Genomic DNA, 19,604 nt, shown 5'->3' with positions numbered 1-19,604 from the left:
TACATGAACATCTTCGAGCAGGCAGCAGAAGACATGGGTTTTGCAATACTTGGGGGTTGAGAAGGGCAGGAATGATCAAAGGTATTCTCCCAGAAATGCAGGAGCTGCTGGGCTGCTTTGGTACCCTGGGGAGCCGGCTGGTTTTTGGTGTGCGGGTATTTTGCAGGGAGGTGATCAACATAAATTATGAGCTGCTGGGGCACTGGAAGCTTCCTGTTTGAGTGTTTCTGATTGTTATTTACATACATATGAGCTGAAGTCCGAGTCGTATGCATTGAGACAGAAAAGATGAAGAAAACCATTTTGAAAAACATCCTCTTTAGGTGGGTGGGTTTTGCCTTCTCAGCAAGGGCTGATCCATCGGCTTTCGCTACTCCACCAGCCCAGACGGTGTTGCTAAAGCATGTCATTTATTAAAAAATAGTTCGTGCTCTGCTACTTGCTGATCACATCCCATAAACCATCTTTCTTTCCATCAGAACAGCTCTGCAGACGTGGGGAGCCTGAACCCACCGTGAGAGAAGGATGAGAAGGAGCGAGAAGCAGAGGCAGATGCGGAACCGGCGGTGGTTTCGTCACCATCGCGCTGGCGCGGCCAGAGCGAGCCTGGCAGGATGGTTGCGCTCATCCTCCAGCCATGGAGAGGCCGGAGCAGACAGGCCGTGAGTCAGCGGTGAAGTCGCGGAAGCGGAGTGGGACGTCGGGGAACAAATGACAACACCCGCTCCTCGGGGTACCTTTCGCGGGGTGAGTTAACCTGCCCGCGCCCCGTGCTGCTTCCAGCCCGGGTGAGGAGAGGCAGAGCGCTCCGACGGGCCGTCGAGAGCAAGGCCGTTGCAGGGGCCTTCGGTCCGCGGCCCTTGGAAACGGGGACCCTGATCTCGCCTAAATCCCAGTCCCCTAAATCGATGGGAGAGGGATTTCCCCTCCCCGCGAAGGGAGGTTGGAGGGGACGTCCGGGCACCTCCCGCGGACTCTGCTCGGCGGGTTCTCGTCCCTTGGGGGAGGCGGCGCGGGGAAGTTGGCCCCGCGCTGCCGTTGGGGACCGTACACTTTTCTCCTCCTTTCGTGTAAATTGAGCCTACTCCTGCGCGAGGGTTTCGGGAGTGAGGTGTGGGATCGTTTTCCTTTTATTACCACCCGCGCTGCTTCTCACTGATTTCTTTAAGCAAGGGCCTGGCTGCGTTTTTGTTCTGCCCCCAGAGATCCCAGACAGCGGGAGAGATCCCAGGTGAGCTGCACATCCCACGAGCGGTTAAATATCCTGCTTTACACCGCGTTTCCAGACTTCCTTGTGGCCACGCTAATCTCTGGATGGAATAAAGGTATGCAAAAGTGTATCAGGAAGGAGAGCAGACAAAGTCTCAAAAAAACTTCGTTAAAACTCCGCTTCTTGTGAGCTACCCACCCCGCCCGTTTGGAGATTCGTGTTTGAGAAAACATCTGTGCTTTTGTAATATCAGGGAGGGAAATAAAACCCGTGAAGCAAAGCGTGAATTATGCATGTAGTTTATTGAGGGTACAGCTGAAAGTTTGGAGTAAGCGAAGGATAATCAACTCTGTTCACTTACATATTAAAAGCATTAAATCCATCTATCTAGTACACACACAGGAAAAACAACGCATGCATTTAACTACAGAAATATAAGGTGCTCGTCGGTGTGTAATTAAAATCTGCTCTACCGAACCTGGTGTAGCAACTTGGACCAATTTACATAAGCATTACCAACCCCCTCGTAAACAGGAAAAATTGGATTTTCTGGTGTCATTAAAGAAGTTAAATAATAGCTGCAGCTCCATCTCGGACAATTAAAATGTGGCTTCTCTTTCTGAAGTTGGGATGACCAAATTTTTCACCCTTTTGCAATAGCTGCATTAGGGAAAGAAAAACCCTGCTGAAAAGGGGTCAAATAGAAAAGACTGATTTAGGAGCGAAGATGATGCGTGAAGACAGGTATGGACTCTCTGAAATGAAAATCTCACCTGGCTGAGACCGTGGGGGTAAGTTTCCCCCCAGAAGGATGTGCAAGAGAAGGTGGGTGTTGATCATGCAAGGGTTTTCGGCAGAGCGACTAGCCTAATTGTGTGGGCATGGGCAGCGCATGGTTGTGTGATCCCTATAGCTGTCGGAAGGAAGGGGAATACTGTTTTATTGCAGAAATGCTGATTATTTTAAAATATGGTGTGTCGTTGCCCTCCGGTCTCTACCGGGTTGTTCTGACCACGCGCACAGCTGTGCTGTACCTGCTCCCGGTGCTGCAGACCCCTGCCCCAGGAATGAGGACGGCTCCCGGGCTGCACTGCTCCATGCCAGCGCACATGACGTTCCCCAGGTTGCCCACGCCGGCAGCGCACTGCACCCCCTCCGCACCGGAGATGACTTCTCGCCCCACGCAGCTGACCGCGCTCCTCGCCCCAAATCCACCCCCCACCCTGGGGAGGCAATCTACGCTCCGGGTGCTAAAGCCGGCACCACTGACGCCGAAGGAAGAGACCACCCCTAACCCTGCGCCGGCCCCTCCTGTCTTGACGGCGCATTTGCCTCCGATTCCAGATAGGGATCGGCACTCCCCGACGGTGCCACCGCCACTGACCACAGCTGTGGGAGAAAAAGAGGCTCAGTCACTCCCAGAGCACCTAAAACACATCTTATAAGGAAACTTATAAGCTTAAAAAACTTGTAAGGAAATTAAGGGAATGCTTCATTAGCTTACCTACGCTCACAGGGTTGCCGGTACATATCCTGTTAAGAAAAGAAATGTCTCAAAGATGCATTTAGGGAAATATTCCTCAAATAAATACACAAGCGAATAGAAGTGCTGCCCAGCCATTGCCTCCTTAGAGGACCCTGCAGGTCCTTCAGCTTTTCTGTGCACCCAGGTGTGCGGTGCTGGTCCACATTGCCCCCTGAAGCACTGCAGGGCTGGATCCCCAAATCCCACAGACATCTTAATATCCCATCCTCTTTTTGTACTGCAAGCGAGGGATCTGACTGCAGCGTGCTCGGTGCGCTGCGATCCAGCTGCCCTGGGAGGATGAGGGCAATGCTCTCCTCTGCTCCCATGGGGAGCTGCCTCCACCCCGCATTTCTCACCGCCTCTCTCTCCTCCTGTTGGGTTTTGCCAGCTTTCGTTACAAGGCACAGCCGGGGATGCTCCTACCTGCTCTCTTCTCCTTCCAGCAGCGTCCTGTAAGTGGCAATCTCAATGTCCAGGGCCAGCTTGACGTTCAGCAGCTCCTGGTAGTCTCTCAGCAAGCATGCCATCTTGTCCTTGGCTTGCTGCAGTGCAGTCTGCAGGTCAATCAGCTTCTGCCGGGCATCTTTGAGGGCGCAGTCGCCCCGCTGCTCAGCATCGCAGATGGCCGTCTGCAGAGCGGCGATCTGTGGACGGTAACAGGCAAGAGGGTGGCCAGTGGTCTTACTAAGAGGCATCTCCACAGGGTTGCTCATGTATCTCTTTGTTTCTCAGCTAGGATCTGCCAGAAAGCCTAGATTTGGGCTGGACACATCAGTGGCCAAGCTATTTGGGATGAAGGGGAGGGGTCCTGCTGGCTGTGCCCCCGTAGGAAGCATAGAGCAAACACTGTTTCTGTTGCAGCCAAACCAACTGGCTTCTGCTCATTTGCTAAGTGAGAAATAAGTGTGCTGCTTTGTGTGTCGACAGTGGATGAGAAGCTACAAATAAAGGCTTAAGCGGGGGTGTGGGGGTGCTTTGCACCACAGCAAGGCAGGAGCTGGTCAGGACAAAGCCCTACACTGCAGAAGTTGGACGCGCCGCTGCCCGTGCAGCTTTCAACCCTTTGTCCTACCTGTTTTTTCACGTTATCCGACTCGCACTGCAGCTTCTGGATCATCCGGTTCAGCTCAGCTATCTCGCTCTGGTTGTTTCTCAGGTCGTCGCAGAACTTGCCCCTGCTGCTGTGGAGCTCCTCCAGCTATTGTGCGGGAAGAGGATGACGTTAACGCGCCCAAATCACCCCTTCCAGGGAAGGTGGCGACTCTCCAGAGCCGCACTGACGTCGGTGCTGCCGGGGAAGCACCCAGACATGACCCCAGCCTGGACAAGGCGACAGTCCAGGGTAGGTCCTGAGCGTTTGCCCTTTGGGAAGGGGATGGTGTTCCTGATGGGTGTGCACAGAGGAGACCTCTCTGAAGCAACGCTGTGATCTGCTGTGCTCTGTTTTTACAGAAAAGTCTTAAACAACAGTTTTAAGGGGGGGGGGGGGCGGGTTGGCATGACTTTCTTTAGAAAATGTGCATGCACACCGTGGGGTGGGTTTAAGTTGCATCATGGAGGACAGAAATGACCCTCAGAATTTTGTTGGCCAAGGGATTTCATTGCCATCTGTGCTGGTGATGCGAATACTCACTCTGGTTTGGTAGAAAGCCTCCACTTCAGCCTTGCTCTTCTGGGCAATCTCCTCGTAGCAGCACTCAACACTTTTGATGATGCCCTCCATGTCCAGGTCCCGGCTGTTGTCCATTTGCACGATGACAGAGGTGTCACACAGCTGGCAATCCATCTGAGCTCTCTCCTGCAAGATCCATCGCATGTCAGCCCCATTCCTTCAACAAGCCCAAGCCAGGCATGGGGTACCCCCGGCAAAAGGGGGGTCTGGTAAGAAGGTAGTGGGTTGGGGGAGGTTCTCCCATTAATGCCCAACTAGAGCATGTGGTTCTCCAGGTGGGAGACTGGATTCCAGCAAGAGCTGGCAGCTGGGACCTGTTTTGGTGGCACAGTATGGGATTGCTGCATGCAATTCCCTAGGGAAGGGTGGAGAATCCTGGTGGAGCAACTCGCTTTGTTGCAACTTGGCGCTTCTGGCTGCGTCAGCAGCTTCTGGACTGTGAACCCCTCGGGGGTGAGTGCTTTGGGCCCCATTGCCTACAGACTGCTGGGAGGTGTTTGGCTAGAAAAGGTGCAAATACAAAAGGTCTTCTGTGTGTTTTGTTAAAAACTTGCTACATTTGAGACAAAAGTGTTAATTTCACCAAAATATTTTGACTTGATGTAGCTTAAAAAGTGAAGTGCTAAAAATATTTGGGTTTTAAAGAGTGAGGTGCTTCAGTGGTTTCCAGGGATGGTTTGGATTAGAATTTGAGGGGCTTTTTCGTGCAAAAGATCCCTCCCTTTGCAGCGAGCAATATAGGAGACAACCAAGAACGCCCTTTGCCTTCCCAAAATGCGTGCAATAGTGTTGTTATCAAATACGTATAGAGAGGTGTAGGTTTTTGGGATGCATCTTCAGGATTTTCAGAAAAGACACCTTTCCCTGCCATTAGTTTTGGTGTAAGAGCTCAGGGGCAGCAGATGATGCATCATTCCCAGGGCAGCAAACAGGGAGCCGGGAGCTCTTACCTCGGCATAAATGCACTTCAGGAATTCCAGCTGCTGCCGCAGAAGGCCCACTCTCACCTCCAGCTCCTCCTTGGTCAGGTAGAGACAGTCTACATCCTGGAGAGACACCACATTTTCAGTGGAAAGAGGTAAAGAAACAAGGACTGTGGCAAAGCCCATGTTTGGAGGAAACCTCACTATTTCCAGCCCTTCAGACTATCTGGGTTTGCACTGTATGCGCTTACAACCTGATAGGAGTTCTCCCAATTCATTAGGTTGCCTCTCTTTTGGGACTTCCCCATGAGGACTCAGGCAGAGTCACGGTGCCAGGACTCCCCATTTCTCTCCCTGGCCCCATGCCTTGGTTTTGCCCACGTGCCTGCCACCCTCAGCTGCTCTCGCCAGCGTTGTCCCTGCCGTGACTCACCTTCTTGAGGACTACGAACTCGTTCTCCGCAGCCGTGCGCTTGTTGATCTCATCTTCATATCTGCAGGAGGAAAGGAGAGGGGTGGGATGCTGAGCCCCGGGGCTCCCATCCCCACCACCCAAGCAGCCAGTGCAGGACATGGCAAGCGTGATTAAAACCCTATTTGCTTTGTACGTTTTCTCTGATTTCTGCCTTGTTGCTATTTCTTTCCTCCCCACTGGGCTTTGCTCAGCAGTTTTAAATAGTCCACGCCAGCAGTATCAGTGGCTGATAGGAGTGAGATGCCAGGCCAAACCACTAGAAATGCAGAACCCTGCACCTCAGCTGAAGTCTTGGATTGCTTCTTCTAGTCCTGCTGTTTCATGTGATGTTTTTCTGAAGCACCCAGGACTCTGCTCTGAGTGTTTATGGGGAGACTGTGGCCAAAAATGCCCCAAGGGAGGTCAGGAGCTTGAGCAACCTTTGAAACTCCCAGGTGCAATAGGAAGGAAAGCCAGTGTGTAATGACCAAGTAATTGAGACCTAGAAGAACTTTCACAAGATGATGCTATGATTCTACGAGTCTGACCTCCTTGATGGTGGCTCAGCAAGAAAAAACACCTGAGATGCTTGACTGTGAGATCTCTGGAGAAAGCATTACTCTTACCGTGTGCTATGTACAACCAACCACCAAGTGTCCTGGTTCATGGCTTAGCAGAGCATACGGGGAGCTATTAAGGAATATCTGCAGCTTAGATTAAAAAGCCAATTCCCACATTCCCTCTGGGAAGAGAGAATGAACCTCAATGGAGACAATGTGGATAAAGCGTGGGTTGGCAACAAACAGGCTGAGGGTTTTGTGGGAATGGATGGCAGTGGGGACACAAGATTTGGGGCAGCCACAGGCTCAGATGATGTGGGTGATTTGACACGGCAAACCACTGGTGTGCAGGAGCGTTAGGAAGAGGAAATGTTGTTCACTGTCCCTCTCCCTAAGGAAAGACAGAGGTTGAAGAGCTCTCCCAGTCCATCACCATCATCTGAGGTGCAGCAGTGGGACCTCAGTATAGGAAACCAGCCCGTTACTGGTGTGCCCTGCCCTGCTCCCCTCCCTGTGCCCCGCTTTTCAGACCCATCCGGTGCAATTGCTTTGGCTTCGCACTCAGAAACACCTCTCAGGCCAGCAAACACCCCGGGTTGCAGCTTCGCTCTTCTACTTACTTGCACTTGTACTCTTGAACCAGGTCCCTGAGGCACCGCTCCTCATTTTCCAGCCTCTCTCGCTCCCCAAGCACACACTCCAGCTGCTTCCTCAGGTTGCAGATGAAGTTCTCGAAAACAGGTTCCAGGTTTCTCCTGGAAGCTGGGAGGACATACTGCTGCAGCAGCTCCCACTTGGTGGTCAGCACCTTGTTCTGCTGCTCCAGCAGCCGGACCTGGGGAAGCAAGAGATAAGAGAGTCATGCAACCCCCCCAGTCCCAGGCAAAGGCCCTTTGGGCTTCTCCACTTCCAAAAGGAGAAAGTAAAAATAAAATTATAAATGCAAATAGTTAAGTGCTGGTTTCTCAGCAGCCTGAGTGAGACCAGCATCTTCTCTGAGCTAAACCTGGTCCCACCCAGGACTCGTATCACAGGCTGAACAGCACTGGTGCGTTTGCTCTGTGTTGAGGCCAACCATCTGTTTGACCAAAGCACAGTTCAACCAAACACCACCTCTTCCCCTGCGACAGCTGGCTGAGGATCCTCTGCTTCCGCTGGTGGGCTGAGTACAGTAATGAGTCTTTTGCGGCACTGAAAGGTCCATCCAGGATCTCATTTGAATGCATCTGATTTAAACTCCAATGACTGATATTTATCATGCCTTACACTTCTAGATTAAAGAGCTCTCTAGGACTTGAGAACCTTTATGGATCATGAATAAGTCATTTTTCAAATGGGAGGAAGCGGAGTTGCTCCTTTTACGTGGGTTTGGTTTTTCCAGCTGCAGAACAACTCACAAGGAAAATCAAGATCAGACAGAGCAAAGTTTCTCTGCCGTTTGAAAAATCATTTCCAATAACACATGTCTAACCAGTAATGAAAACCCTCAGGCTTAGCTAAGAATGCAATGATAAGTTACATCTCTTTAGGAAATCACCAAATCATTTCCTTCACAGAGTGGAGGGACAGAGAAGTTAAATTTGTTCATCTCATTTGAGCTAGACACCTATCTTTCTACGTCTCCTTGATGAAGCACACAAGTTATTTTAAAAATACAAAAGTCCTTTGGTGTTTATAGAGGTGATAGCACAATCAGGTTATACATTTGTAATGAAACTTCCTATTTCGACTTTTTACACTTCCGTGTCTCCGTCCTTTCTCTCACAGGTTTTGATTTACTGTATCCCTGGAGCTGCTCCTGATTTAGCTATTTAGCAGATTGGTGACCATCAAAAGGTAAAATACCGGTGTGGTTGCCTTGGTGCAAGGCTTAAATCCAAACAGTCTCCAGGCCAGGACCACCATGGTCTGTCAGACACATTTACAACATCAGGGTGCCAGGAGACAACTACCAACGTTGTCTCTCTAGAGACAATCCATCCGTCAGAGCCTAGAGACCTGAGACAAAGAGCCTGCTCGGAGGGAAGCGGGGTCTCACCTTGTCAATGAAGCAAGCAAACTGGTTGTTGAGGTTCTTGATCTGCTCTTTCTCGTGGGTCCGCACTTGGCACTCCTCAGGGTCAACCCCCACGCAGAGGGGCTTGAGGAGCTCTGGGTGGATGCTGACGCCCCGAATCCCTTCAGATCTACCTCCGCCGAGGCCGATGCCAATGCCGCCGCCGTAGCCTCCAATAGCCATGCCGTCCCCAAGACCTCTGTAGCTGCCCAGGCCCCCGTAGCTTCCGCAGTTACCAAACCCCACGACCGTGCCCACGCCAAAGCGGCCTCCGCCGTAAGCCACGCCGCAACGTCCGACGCCGGCACCGCCGTAGACCCCGCTGCGGCAGCTCCCGCCAAAGGAAATCCTTTGCCCTCTCCCCAGGTCACAGACACTCCGGCTGCTGAAGCCACCGATTCCACATCTGCGTCCCACGGGCTGGCAGACGGAGGCTGAACTGCTGTTGCCCCTGCCGAGAGCACAGACGGCGGACGCGGAGGAAAAGCCCCGTCTTCCCAGGAGAGAGCTGGAGGTGTAGCACTGTCGACTCATGGTGGCTGGGGGAGACGGGAGGTGAAGCGGTAACGGCAAAGCAGAAGAGCAAGAGAGGAGCAGGGAGTGAAAGAAGGAGCTCTCCTTTAGCTTCTCTGAGGCAGAGCCCTTCTCCTTATATACATTTCAGGAGGTGCCTGAGATGCAAAAATTTAATTTATCCACTGGGTTTGGTCTGCCTGGCAGCAAGGAATGGCTTCCAACATTTTAAACCCACAGCAAACACTTCTATCTCATACGAAATAATGTGGAAATTAAAATAAACTGCTTTGCTTGCAAGCTTCAGTTTCAGGACTTATATTTTACTTAATTAATCTGCTTCCTTATTGTGTAATTATAGTTTAGCAAAATAATTCAAGGGGTTTTTATTCATGGCTTGTTTACGGTTCGGTTTCACCACAGCGTTTAATTATGTTTCAGGACCTCCTGCGAAAATGTCGTGGCGATGCCGCCTCTTCCAGGGTCTCGCGCCAGCTCAGGGCTGGCTCTTGAGCAACGACCGGTGGCGATAGGGGAGAGGGAAGGCGTCTCTGCCCAAGCGCGGCACTGACGGTGTCGGCAGCATTCTTGTAAGCGTTCGTTTCTCCCTCTCGCGGGTACGGCTGCAGCTCTCCTGGGCGGCTCGGTCGCAGCCGCGTTTGCCGGCTCGCGTGCTGACGAGCGCAGCAGGACGGGGCTGGCAGTTCGCTTATCAGTGGAGCGTGAATTGCGCGAGATGGTGCCGAGGACGAGTTTGGTGTGGGGCAGACGCTCTGGCAAACTGGGGGCTCGTGCACGTGACGTTGAGGCACTGACCCAGCTGGGCGTCCTGTGCCCCTTAGAATAGATGGAGTTGAAGATAAGGCATTTCTGGGAAGCGCTTTGCTGCAGACCGCGATTTATTGCCGAATTATGTGCCTAGGGAAGGTGATAATTGTGTTTAGTATCTGGGTGTGATGTGACTGGCGCACACGGCGAATTCACGGAAACGATAGCTGGAGATGCAACAAAGAAGTGAAGCGAAGTGTTACAAACAGGTTGAGAAATGTTAGCCGGAGTGAACTTTTTTCCTCGTATTCCTGTGGCACACCTATTTGACATTAAATTATTCTAGTAATATTTGCTAATGAGAAGGTACCGTACCGTCTTAATTAAAATTCTTAAAAAGATTTTTAAATTTGCTTGGAAACAAATAAAGTTCCTTTTTTACCTTAACAAAGGGCTCTAATCACAGAATCACAAGTGATTGCATGGCTTGCCCTAAGAAGTCTTTGCATCTTTGCTGGCGCAAAATTTACTGGTTCTGGGAGGATTCCTAGTCAATGGTATTGTAAATTTGAAATAGGTTGTCTTGAATTAAAAATAATGCAAAGGAATTGTGATGATTTAGAATATTTGTGGAGACTTTCTAGGCCAAGGTCTTCCTTTCTTTTAACAGCTCTCAGTGGGTTGAAATGAGCTATAAAATACTATATGCAATTATAATCATGAAGTAGTTCTGTTGTAGCTCCATTGGTCCAAGTATATTAGGATGCACGTCTTGCAATGAGACGTACTTTCATTTATGAGACTGAGCTAGCAGGAGAAAGCAGATGAGCTTTTGGGCACTGTGTCCTTCCTGTCATTCTGCCTAAGGTAATCCAAGCTCCAGGAGCTCTTGCTAAGTAAGTGAAAGGGAAAATTATTTCAGAAATTTATTTTATTTTGTGCTGAGCTGTCGGTGCAAGCAGTGTGGAGGACGATTGGGTGTGTGGTCTGAAGCCAAACCTGGAGCACTGCCTAGGAATAGGGCATTCATGGATGGGCTAAAGCATCACTTAGCCTTTAGGTAGGTCCATACAACATGACTTTCATGAACTCTTTTAGATGGGCATAACCATAGGCAAGCCGAAAAACAGGGAGAAGCCGGGCCATCCGTGGCACAACTGGCTGTGGTCCTGCTTTCCGCAAGGCTGAGCCCTGCGCGCTGGCTTGATGCGGCTGCGGTGGGGCAGAGACAAGGCATCAGGGATGGTGACCAGAGATACTGGGATGCAGCCGCTGCTCCAATCTCTCCCACCCAGCCGGAGCACAGGGAGAGACTCCAGCTCCTTTTCATGGCAAGGAAGACGCGGCTCTTCATCCTTGAGGGTAGTGACTAGCCGGTTTTTCCAGCCATGAGAAACCTGGATCTGGTTCAGACCAAGACCCTGCTTTCCGCCATCTCTCTGCTTGGCTGCCCACTGTAGAGTGCCTTGTGCCACGCTGGTGGTACAGCCACCATCTGAGGGCTGTAGACCCTCCAAGCCCCTGGTTCTGTTGGAAAGAAGGGAAAATGCCACTGGTGGGACCGCCATCCACATTCCTCCACCAGCTGCAAGCCCCGAGATCCCTTCTTACATCCGATGTGCTGCCAGGCTGCTTCCCTGCAGATCGAAAGCAACAAACCTGCGCTTCAACCTTCAGCTCCTCCTCGCAGCCCTAAGAAGTGGCTTCTTCCAGGTGCCCAGCCTTGCACATCAGAGACGGTTCAGGGCAGCGCTCGTGGTTTCCGTCTGCTGAGCTTTCACAAAGCCGGTTCGCAGTCACATGGTGGAAGCCCTGAGCACTGGTTACACCAGCTTCAAAGGAGGAAGCACTCTGATGTGATTTGGTCTTCTGAAGAGAAGGATTGCAATCACTTTTATTGCATTGGCCGCACACACGCACAGAACTGGCTCAAGTCAGACACAAGTGCCTTCTTCGCAGAGACCTTCTTCATGTCTCCGTGCTTTGTCCTGGCTGATTGCACATCAGATAGTGTTTGAGGAGCTGTAGAAAGGGATTAACCTTCCTCTTTACAAGGAAGAGAAGAAACTGCTGGTTTCAGACTGATGGGATTCAGCAAAGCTTTAAAGCAGCAGTTTACACCCCGATATACGAGGGAAAGCCCTGAGGTGCTTGGCCCTAAATATGCCTTGAACTGTGGTGGCTTCCATGAGGCTTATGCCTTTGGGATTTACATATACCCAGATGCATTAGGATAAATTAATTCTGCTTAAGCACCTTACTAAATTGGGACCTGTCAAGCCATCCATGCAGATAGGGAGAGCCTGGGGGGTTCTCCAACCTCCTGTTATGATTCCAGCTGTAACAACCCAACCATCCAAGCCTGCTTTCTCCCAGAGAGAAAACCGCTTTTTAAGACCCTCTCCTGAGAAAACAGGGTTGGCAGGGCTTGGCCGTGCTGGTGCTCTCCCTCCCTCCCTGCAGGCTGGGCAGTTTTTGTGGCTCCTTGCGAAAGGGACCGCGAAGTTGCCATTAAAATGGCTAATGAGGCCCCTGGGACATCTCCCTTTGGTTTCACGGGTCCAGCCCTCCAAAGGTGGCTGTTCCCAGTCTCTTAACTGCAACTTGATTTTGCTCCCACATCAAAGCAGATGGTGAATTTGTGGGGACCAGGGTAGAGATGATGGTCTGGGCTCCTTCCATTGCCACTGGGCACCTTGCTTTCCTCCCTGTAACCTTGCTCCACAGCAGCTGTTCACCCTCAGCCTGGCTTGTCCTTGGCCAATGGCAAAGGCTTTATGCTGCTTTGGGGCAAAAAGATGGACAAGATAACTCCTGAGGTTCCTTCCAGGCTGTTCCCGGAGCATCGGTGGTCGCTGCTCATATGCACCATCAGCACTTGCTTCTAGATAAGACCTTGCCAAAACCTTTACCTGCAGTCTTTCTGCTGGCCAATAATAAACGTGAGTGACCAATGTCGGTCACATCACCAGTATTGGCGAGAAGATGTTGGGGTATCATGGCAGTAGCTAAGCAAGCTCAAGGCAAAGCTCGCAAAGGCAATGTCTCATGCAAGGAACATGGAGAGCTGCCTACTAGTCAGAGCTGGGTGTCTGCCCTGCTTGTGTCCTCTGTGATGCATTGGCCACGCTTGGTGCCCCGACAGCGAATCCCGGCGCTTTGTTCAGGGCAACTTTGTCATATTCTGGGCAGTTCTTTATTCATGTGGTGGAAAACCTGGGCATTGGATGCAGCATGCATCTTTCAGACAGAGCTTCTGTGACTTCTGGATGTTTGACTGCAGTAGACAGGGTGCCAGCAGCAGCACAAGGCAGCTTGTTTGCATTTTTTAAATCTCCATTTTGATGGTGTTACCAGGTGATCTAAGCCGAGAAACTCTCCTTTATAGTTCTTATTTACCATCTTATTTTGCAAGAGACAAATAGGTTTCATACCAAACACCATGGGTGTCCACCCCCTTCCTTTGTAACGTTCCTCTTTTGCATAGGAATTTGTAAGGCACTTTTGCATCATCCGACCAACTTTGTGCTAACACTCGGGGCCTGATGGACTATTAGGGCTCTGAGTAATGGGGTGGAATTGGTATGGCAGTGTCGTGATGAAAACACAAGAGCCAGGACTAAGCATTGGGAATTGCCACTGCAGAGGCAGACCAACCGCGTGCCAAGGGAAAGGCACGAGGTTTGCACTGAAAGTGTTTTTCGGGGGGAAGATGGGCAATCCCTGTAAAAAGCAGCCATGAGAACCACATCAGATTTGGGGTTGGAAATACTGCTGTACTGTTTCACAGGACAGTTGTCTCTTCTTTTCCATGGTACAGACTTCTTTAACCAGAAAGCATGTTCCTTCATGCACTAAGCCAACCAGGGACTCCAGAGATGCCCTCCAGCAGCTGAGTGAAAGGGGAGAGTGTGGGAGGAGGGAAATTCAGCCACTGAATTTCAACTAGTTCCCATCGATAGGTCTGTAAATCTATGTCTGTGTGTGCACATGAATATATATAATAATGACCATAGAAAGTAGCTGTTCAGTGTGAGTGGTTAATGTAATAAAGTTAATTTTGCAAACGTCTAAACAGGTTTCTTTAAAAAAAAAATTGAAATGAGAGATGATGCACAAACATTGCGTGCAGCTTATTGGCAGCAGAGCGGAGAACACAGAGCTTTTATCAGCAGTACAATCTCTGTGTGCCGTGTTGAATTACAAAGCTTCACTCTGCAGAGAGGGACAAGGAGGGGTATTCAGTAGAGAGCAAACCCTATTACTGGCCTTGTAAAAATTACTTGGCAGGTGAGATAACATAAAAGAATAAAAACACTTCTAGCATGGGTTTCCTCTTACCTGAATTCAGCTACCTGAAAACTGATCACCAAGTTGAAGCTAGAGGCATGGGCTTCATGAATAGTCAATGAGAGAGCTTGGTATCATCAAGCAAAAGCTTGTTTTCTAAAGTCAGTAGCACAGGAGAACCTGGAGACAAGAAGTCACACTTTGCAGGGCCATGGGGGCATGATCCAAGAGGAGAGGTGGTACCTGTTGTACCAGCCTCAGCAAAATAAAAAGACAAATACGAACCAGAGAAATAACAATGCTGTGTTTATGAGCACCTATTCATTAAGCTTTCCAGATGGACACTCAGATTAAGGAGATTACAGCAGGTATAGCTTCTAGAGGACGTACCTATTATCTTAATGAATGGTTGGAGTCACTTTTGTGATTCATTTTGCCACGAACACGCAAAAAACTTGCAATGTGTCACTCCAGAGGTCGTGGCTTGGTGCATAAGTCTGTATTATGGTTGCTCCACTGGGTTAACTAGAGATAAAGAGCAGTATTTGTCCTAGAGGAATTTGCAACCAATTTCTATTCATCACAGCCCTAATACTCAGAAACACCTGCTCCAAAGTTAGCTAAAGCCCCCGTGCTACCTGCCCCGGAGAGCAGGCAGCTGAAACACTGGGCACCACTGTCTCTAGTTCAGCAAACCTACAGGGTTGTAACCTCCATTTCCAGAGAGAAACTCTCTGAATTGCTAGCAAACCACACGTTCAGGGAGATAAAGGCAAGCAACGGTAACGATTATACCTCTGGACTGATAATCCCTCCTCCCAAAGCTAAACGCTTCTCTGCCGCAGCTATGTTCTCCAGCGTGCAAGATCACTATGCTTTCAGAGATGCAAAGTCACACTTGGATTTCACTGTGTTTCTGAGGTGGATTCCTTCACTTCTTGACCTAAATCTCTTGTTTTAGGAAACTCTTTCTTCCATGGCCAGAGATGTGAAGTTTGAAATACAACTGGGCCACTATCACTGTCCATTGCACCAGACTTGGGAACCTGCGCCTTAAGAAAACCCAGCACTCGGTAACTGGAAAAGAAAGCCAGAAATGGCACAGAGAATTGGGAAAGAGAAAATCTTCCTGGGAATCATACATTTTTTCATAGCTGTGCTAACAGGACTCCCTGGCCATGGTCTGCTGGAGGATAAAAGGAAATACGTTATTAGGCAAATCTGCAACTTTCAGAAGAAACTGCACTGAGTGGGATCTTAGAAATTCACGATTTCATTTAACACCTACTCTTAACTCTGCACCCAGGTGATCCCAAGTGAATCAGGCACCCATCTTCCTCCTCTGCTCAGCAGAGATTCATTTGGGGAACTCCAGTATAATTTCTTGAAGCAACATCCACGCATCGGTGTGTTGCCTTGTTATTCTCTTTGTTCTTGTTATTATGTGGTTGCGTTTTCTCCTTGAATATCCTATGGGGTAATCCGCCTGCTGGGTGCTGCATGTGATACCAGGGAGTGTTAAGCACCTGTCTCTCTTGTTCTCCATCCAAAAATGGCTTGCATGTGGAAATCTCAATGACCAAAAGCCACCTTGGTGTTCAAGACATCCTAATAATTCCACACCTGGCCTTTCAGCTCTTCCTTGGCTTAACGTAGAGAGTATTTCATGTTTTTTCTCCCAGGCGTTTTTGCAAACGCTGTCACCACGCTGCTCAGCATCGCAAATACCCGTCTGCAGACAGGCTACCTGTCAAAGGATGGATGGGTGGCTTTACTTTCCCTTTAATTACTGAGCATGACAACTGTGGCTTCATTGTCCTCGTTTCAATTAAGGACTGACAAACACCCCAGGCGCACTGTCCCCAAAGCGTCATACCCCCTCTGAGTGTCTTCTTTCAAGTTACTCCAAGAGTATATGATAAAGAGAACCAGTTGCTTATGAGATTGCTACTGGGTTTGGCATAATTGCCAGTTGCCCTGCAGAGGTTTAGCACCTCCTTCCCACCCAAACCCTTCATCACTGTCACAAGCAGAGTGCTGCGGGGCAAGCTCATGGTCTCATCTCCAAAGCCGGAGGTCTCAGATGCTGAGTGTTTAAACCCTGTTTCTCAGTTACACTGAATCCTCTTTCCTTGACCCCAGAACTGAAAGAGCACCTTAAAATGTAAAGGGTTTTTATGCTTTACCCTTCCACCTGCCTGCTTTCTTCACATAACAACTTTGTTAATTTAATTTCTGCTGTACAAAATGGCCCATTTCAAGAAAGCTATCAGAGATCCTGTTTAATACACTGCCCTAGGTCAACATCTGGGCTCCTCCAGAGCTGGGGGTTGCACTTATGCAATGGTATTCAGTAGCTGATGTGTTCTTCATTGATGGCACGAAGCCTTGATATCTGCTCTGAGCTCGGTTCAGTGCCGGGGTTTCTGAATGTGCCCGTCTCCCATCAGTTGTCCATTTTCCCAGTAATGGAAGTGTTACAAAGCTTGTGCCTAAAGGTTGCAAAAAAGTTGCAGTCCAGAGCGATTCCCCCTCATTTGCATCACTTTTGGGGAAATGCAGAACTAATTGTATAATGGGAGTCTTCATCCTGCAGCTAAAATCTGACCTGGAGTGATTCATCACCAAGCCTCCTTTAATCCTGAAAAAGGATAAATCCATCTACTGAACTGGCCCATGGCCAGCAAGTGTTGGGTATAGACAGAGGATTTTCCATGTAGGTAACACCTAAACCCTGAACAATATCAGCAGGATTTTTTTTTCCCTATGCAACTAGTATATCAATCCTATTAGAGAATATGTTGGATAAATAGAAGGTCCAGCTCTGAAACCCAACTCTGTCTACGCTAAACTGGGCTGTGCTAAAGACGAGGGTGTTTCCAGGAAAAAAACATAACCTGCATTTCCCTGCGGACAGAAAGGGAGGAACTGCTACCTCTTCAAACACACATCTCAGCAATTCCAGCTTCTGCCTCAACAAACTCGCCCTGCCCTGCGGCTCTGTCATGGCATGGCGTGCACCATCCAGCTCCTCGGGAGCCAACGCGGGACCAACCGCATGCAGGCACAGAGCAGTTCACACTCAACTAGCCAGTTGGTTTGCATGGTTGGATTGGGTTTGGGTTCCCTTCTTTTATTCTAAGTAGACTTGCGGATCATGTTGTCTCCAGTTAGGAGTTTCCTCGAGCCACCTCAATGACACAAGCCTGGAAAAAGTGGAGAAGGAAAGTTAAATCTGCTGGCTGGTGTTTTGAGAAAAGTAGACCTCCTGAAAAGGTTTTATTGATGTAGAAGAGAAACCCTGAAATCCTGACCAAAGGCAGAAAAAAACTTTTGGGGGCAGCCAGGTCAGAATTTACCCAGATGTTTGGTTTGTCCACCAAACAGAAAGGTCCAAAATTCACTTTGTTCTAGTGCAGATGAGTTGAAGCATCCAAAGAAAACTGACCGTTTTCCATTAAAATCACATAAAAAGGAAAGCAGTTGTATTAAGCAGAGGTGAGAAAAATCCAGCACAATCCTATATTGCTGTACCCAAGGAGGTGGAGAATCCTCCACCCATACGCTGAGCCTGGACCGCAAGCCCAGAATATCTTGTTCCTACCCTGATCCATCCTTTTTCAAGTGAGATCTCTGAATAAAAGCTTCCCCCTCCCTCCGGTTAGTAATATTGACCACATCACAAGAAACAACTCGCTTTGGAATACAATATGGATTGTGGAGCTGTCTAGCTGCAAGGAAGAAGTGTTCACAGGAGGAAATAATTACTGGCTAATTTCTTACCTGTATTTATCCACAATCTGCTTTGTGGCAGGCTCTTTGGGTATCGTTTGTTCCCACCTGCTGTGCAAAGTGTCTATCCGCTTCCTCGGGCAGCAGATGCAGGGCTGAAAATGCAGCCTCGGATTTCCCATCTGTGCAGCCACAAGACATCCCACTTGGCTGCCTACCCTGCGTGCTAGTAGTAATAATAACATATAGTAATGATTATAGTAAATGTTCTGTTCATTAAAGAACAGAAAGCAACGTATCAGGAAGACAGCTAGACCATTTCATTTGGTCCAGGGGTCAGAAAGGGGAAATAGAACCACTGTGCTTTCTGGGTGCTGGATAAATACCTTGAAAATTGGATACCTGGGGGGAAAAAAGAAAAAGGGCAAATTATCCCTGATAACGATTCCCTGAGTAATGGTAAAAAATGCAATAAATCTACATCTGCTTCGTCAGACCACAAAAATGTAATTCTGTCCTCTAGGAAATTCTGACCTAGTTAAAGTGTTTTTTAACACCTGGGATAAAAAGTTGAAATGAAACAAGTTGATTTTTTGTTTTTTTAAGTAAGTGGGGTATTCCAAACCATATCTTTCTGATGTGGCTGGGGATTTCCCAGTTTGGCTCTCTAAGGAGACACTGCAGACTAAAGCATAGTCCTTCTCCTATCTCATCAGCAAAGCAGGCAGATTTGCTCCTAAGATTCCTTTCCCTGCATATTTCATAGTCGCAGGTGATTCAGCCCCAGAGCCGTACCAGTGCTGGGAGCTTTCATCTATGCTGATGCTTTGGCTGTTTTCACTGCTGGCAGAATGAGTAGGACCAGCATTGCCATCACCACGATTCATCCTGCAAGCTCCTCTGCTGCTATAAACGCCAAACCTTCTGCACTCACCAGGTTTCCTGCAACCTCTGAGGTCTTTAAAGCCAAAACGTACGTACTTCCACATCTTGTGCCACCTTCGCTGTATCCTGTGTCCACCACCTTGGTCCACCACCAAGGTCTCCGTAGACTTGCACAGAGACCAAAGGGGGTTCTTCTTCCAGCAAAGCTGCTCAAAATTCTTGCAGTTGATACCGATTCAAAGGCTGGGTGAGTTTGCAGCCTTTTTAGCTCACAAGCAGCAGAAAAGGCAAAAGCAAAGACCGTCATCCAATGCTAGACTGCAGAGGTTGCATCTTAAGCTCATTCCAGGTAAGGAGAAGAAAAAGACACCTTCCCTGCAGGTAAGAGGCAGAGCAGGAAGGGAAAGAGACCGTCTAGTGGCAGACTTTGAAAATATCCCTTACATTCGGCAGGGTTGGATGAGATAAATGTCTTTGAGCCTGCATGGTTTTGTTTGGCTACTGGTAATTGGTATCTGGTTTTGACATGAAAAACATTATAGTAACTGTCACACACACAGAGAGAATAACGCGCAAGTGAAAAAGCTTAAGTGACAATCCTGGCTCAGAGAACATTTCCTTGTTTAAGGTATTCCACTCGGGTTAATTACCAGTTCAAATATTTACTGCAAAGTGTGTTCTTTGAGTTGATTGCTGTGGTTGTGCCATCTCTTCTGCCTTGCGTTGCAGGGACACGCTGTGGAGATTACTTTTTTGGAGATTACTTGCGCTCTCTTCCTGTAAAAGTCCCACCTCTTCCTCCTCTTCCCACATTCTTGGTGTATTTAGTGCAGAGAGATGCTTTAGGAGCAGGTGAGTCACCCTTCCTAAGAGTCTATAAACTTTCAGGGTGAGTGGGTCAGTGCGAAAGGCTGTCTTTTTTGAAGATGAATTTATGGCAGAAGCTTTCCATCCTGGACAGGATGGCTGAAGTGGAAAATGCTGGTTATACGGGGTGGCGACATATTTGCGGG

The 19,604-nt window shown here is 49.0% G+C and overlaps 1 protein-coding gene across 1 annotated transcript; it reads right to left on the bottom strand.

Annotated features, from left to right (window-relative positions):
• Positions 1 to 2,204: 2,204 nt before the first annotated feature.
• Positions 2,205 to 9,005, bottom strand: LOC309414534 (keratin, type II cytoskeletal 71-like; the record flags this gene model as incomplete). Its single annotated transcript, XM_082011876.1, has 9 exons — positions 8,386 to 9,005; positions 6,968 to 7,182; positions 5,767 to 5,827; positions 5,361 to 5,456; positions 4,372 to 4,536; positions 3,811 to 3,936; positions 3,162 to 3,382; positions 2,715 to 2,743; positions 2,205 to 2,599 (listed from the first exon to the last, which is right to left on the bottom strand). The coding sequence occupies exons 1-9, from the start codon at positions 8,935 to 8,937 to the stop codon at positions 2,205 to 2,207; spliced, it is 1,860 nt and encodes a 619-aa protein (XP_081868002.1). The 5' UTR covers positions 8,938 to 9,005.
• Between the last annotated feature and the right edge of the window lie 10,599 nt (positions 9,006 to 19,604).

The sequence above is a fragment of the Phaethon aethereus genome (genome assembly GCF_964289735.1).
Source record: "Phaethon aethereus genome assembly, chromosome: 29".
NCBI lineage: Eukaryota > Metazoa > Chordata > Aves > Phaethontiformes > Phaethontidae > Phaethon > Phaethon aethereus.
Note: the sequence above shows the minus strand (reverse complement) of the source record. Positions and strands in the feature narration are given on the sequence as shown.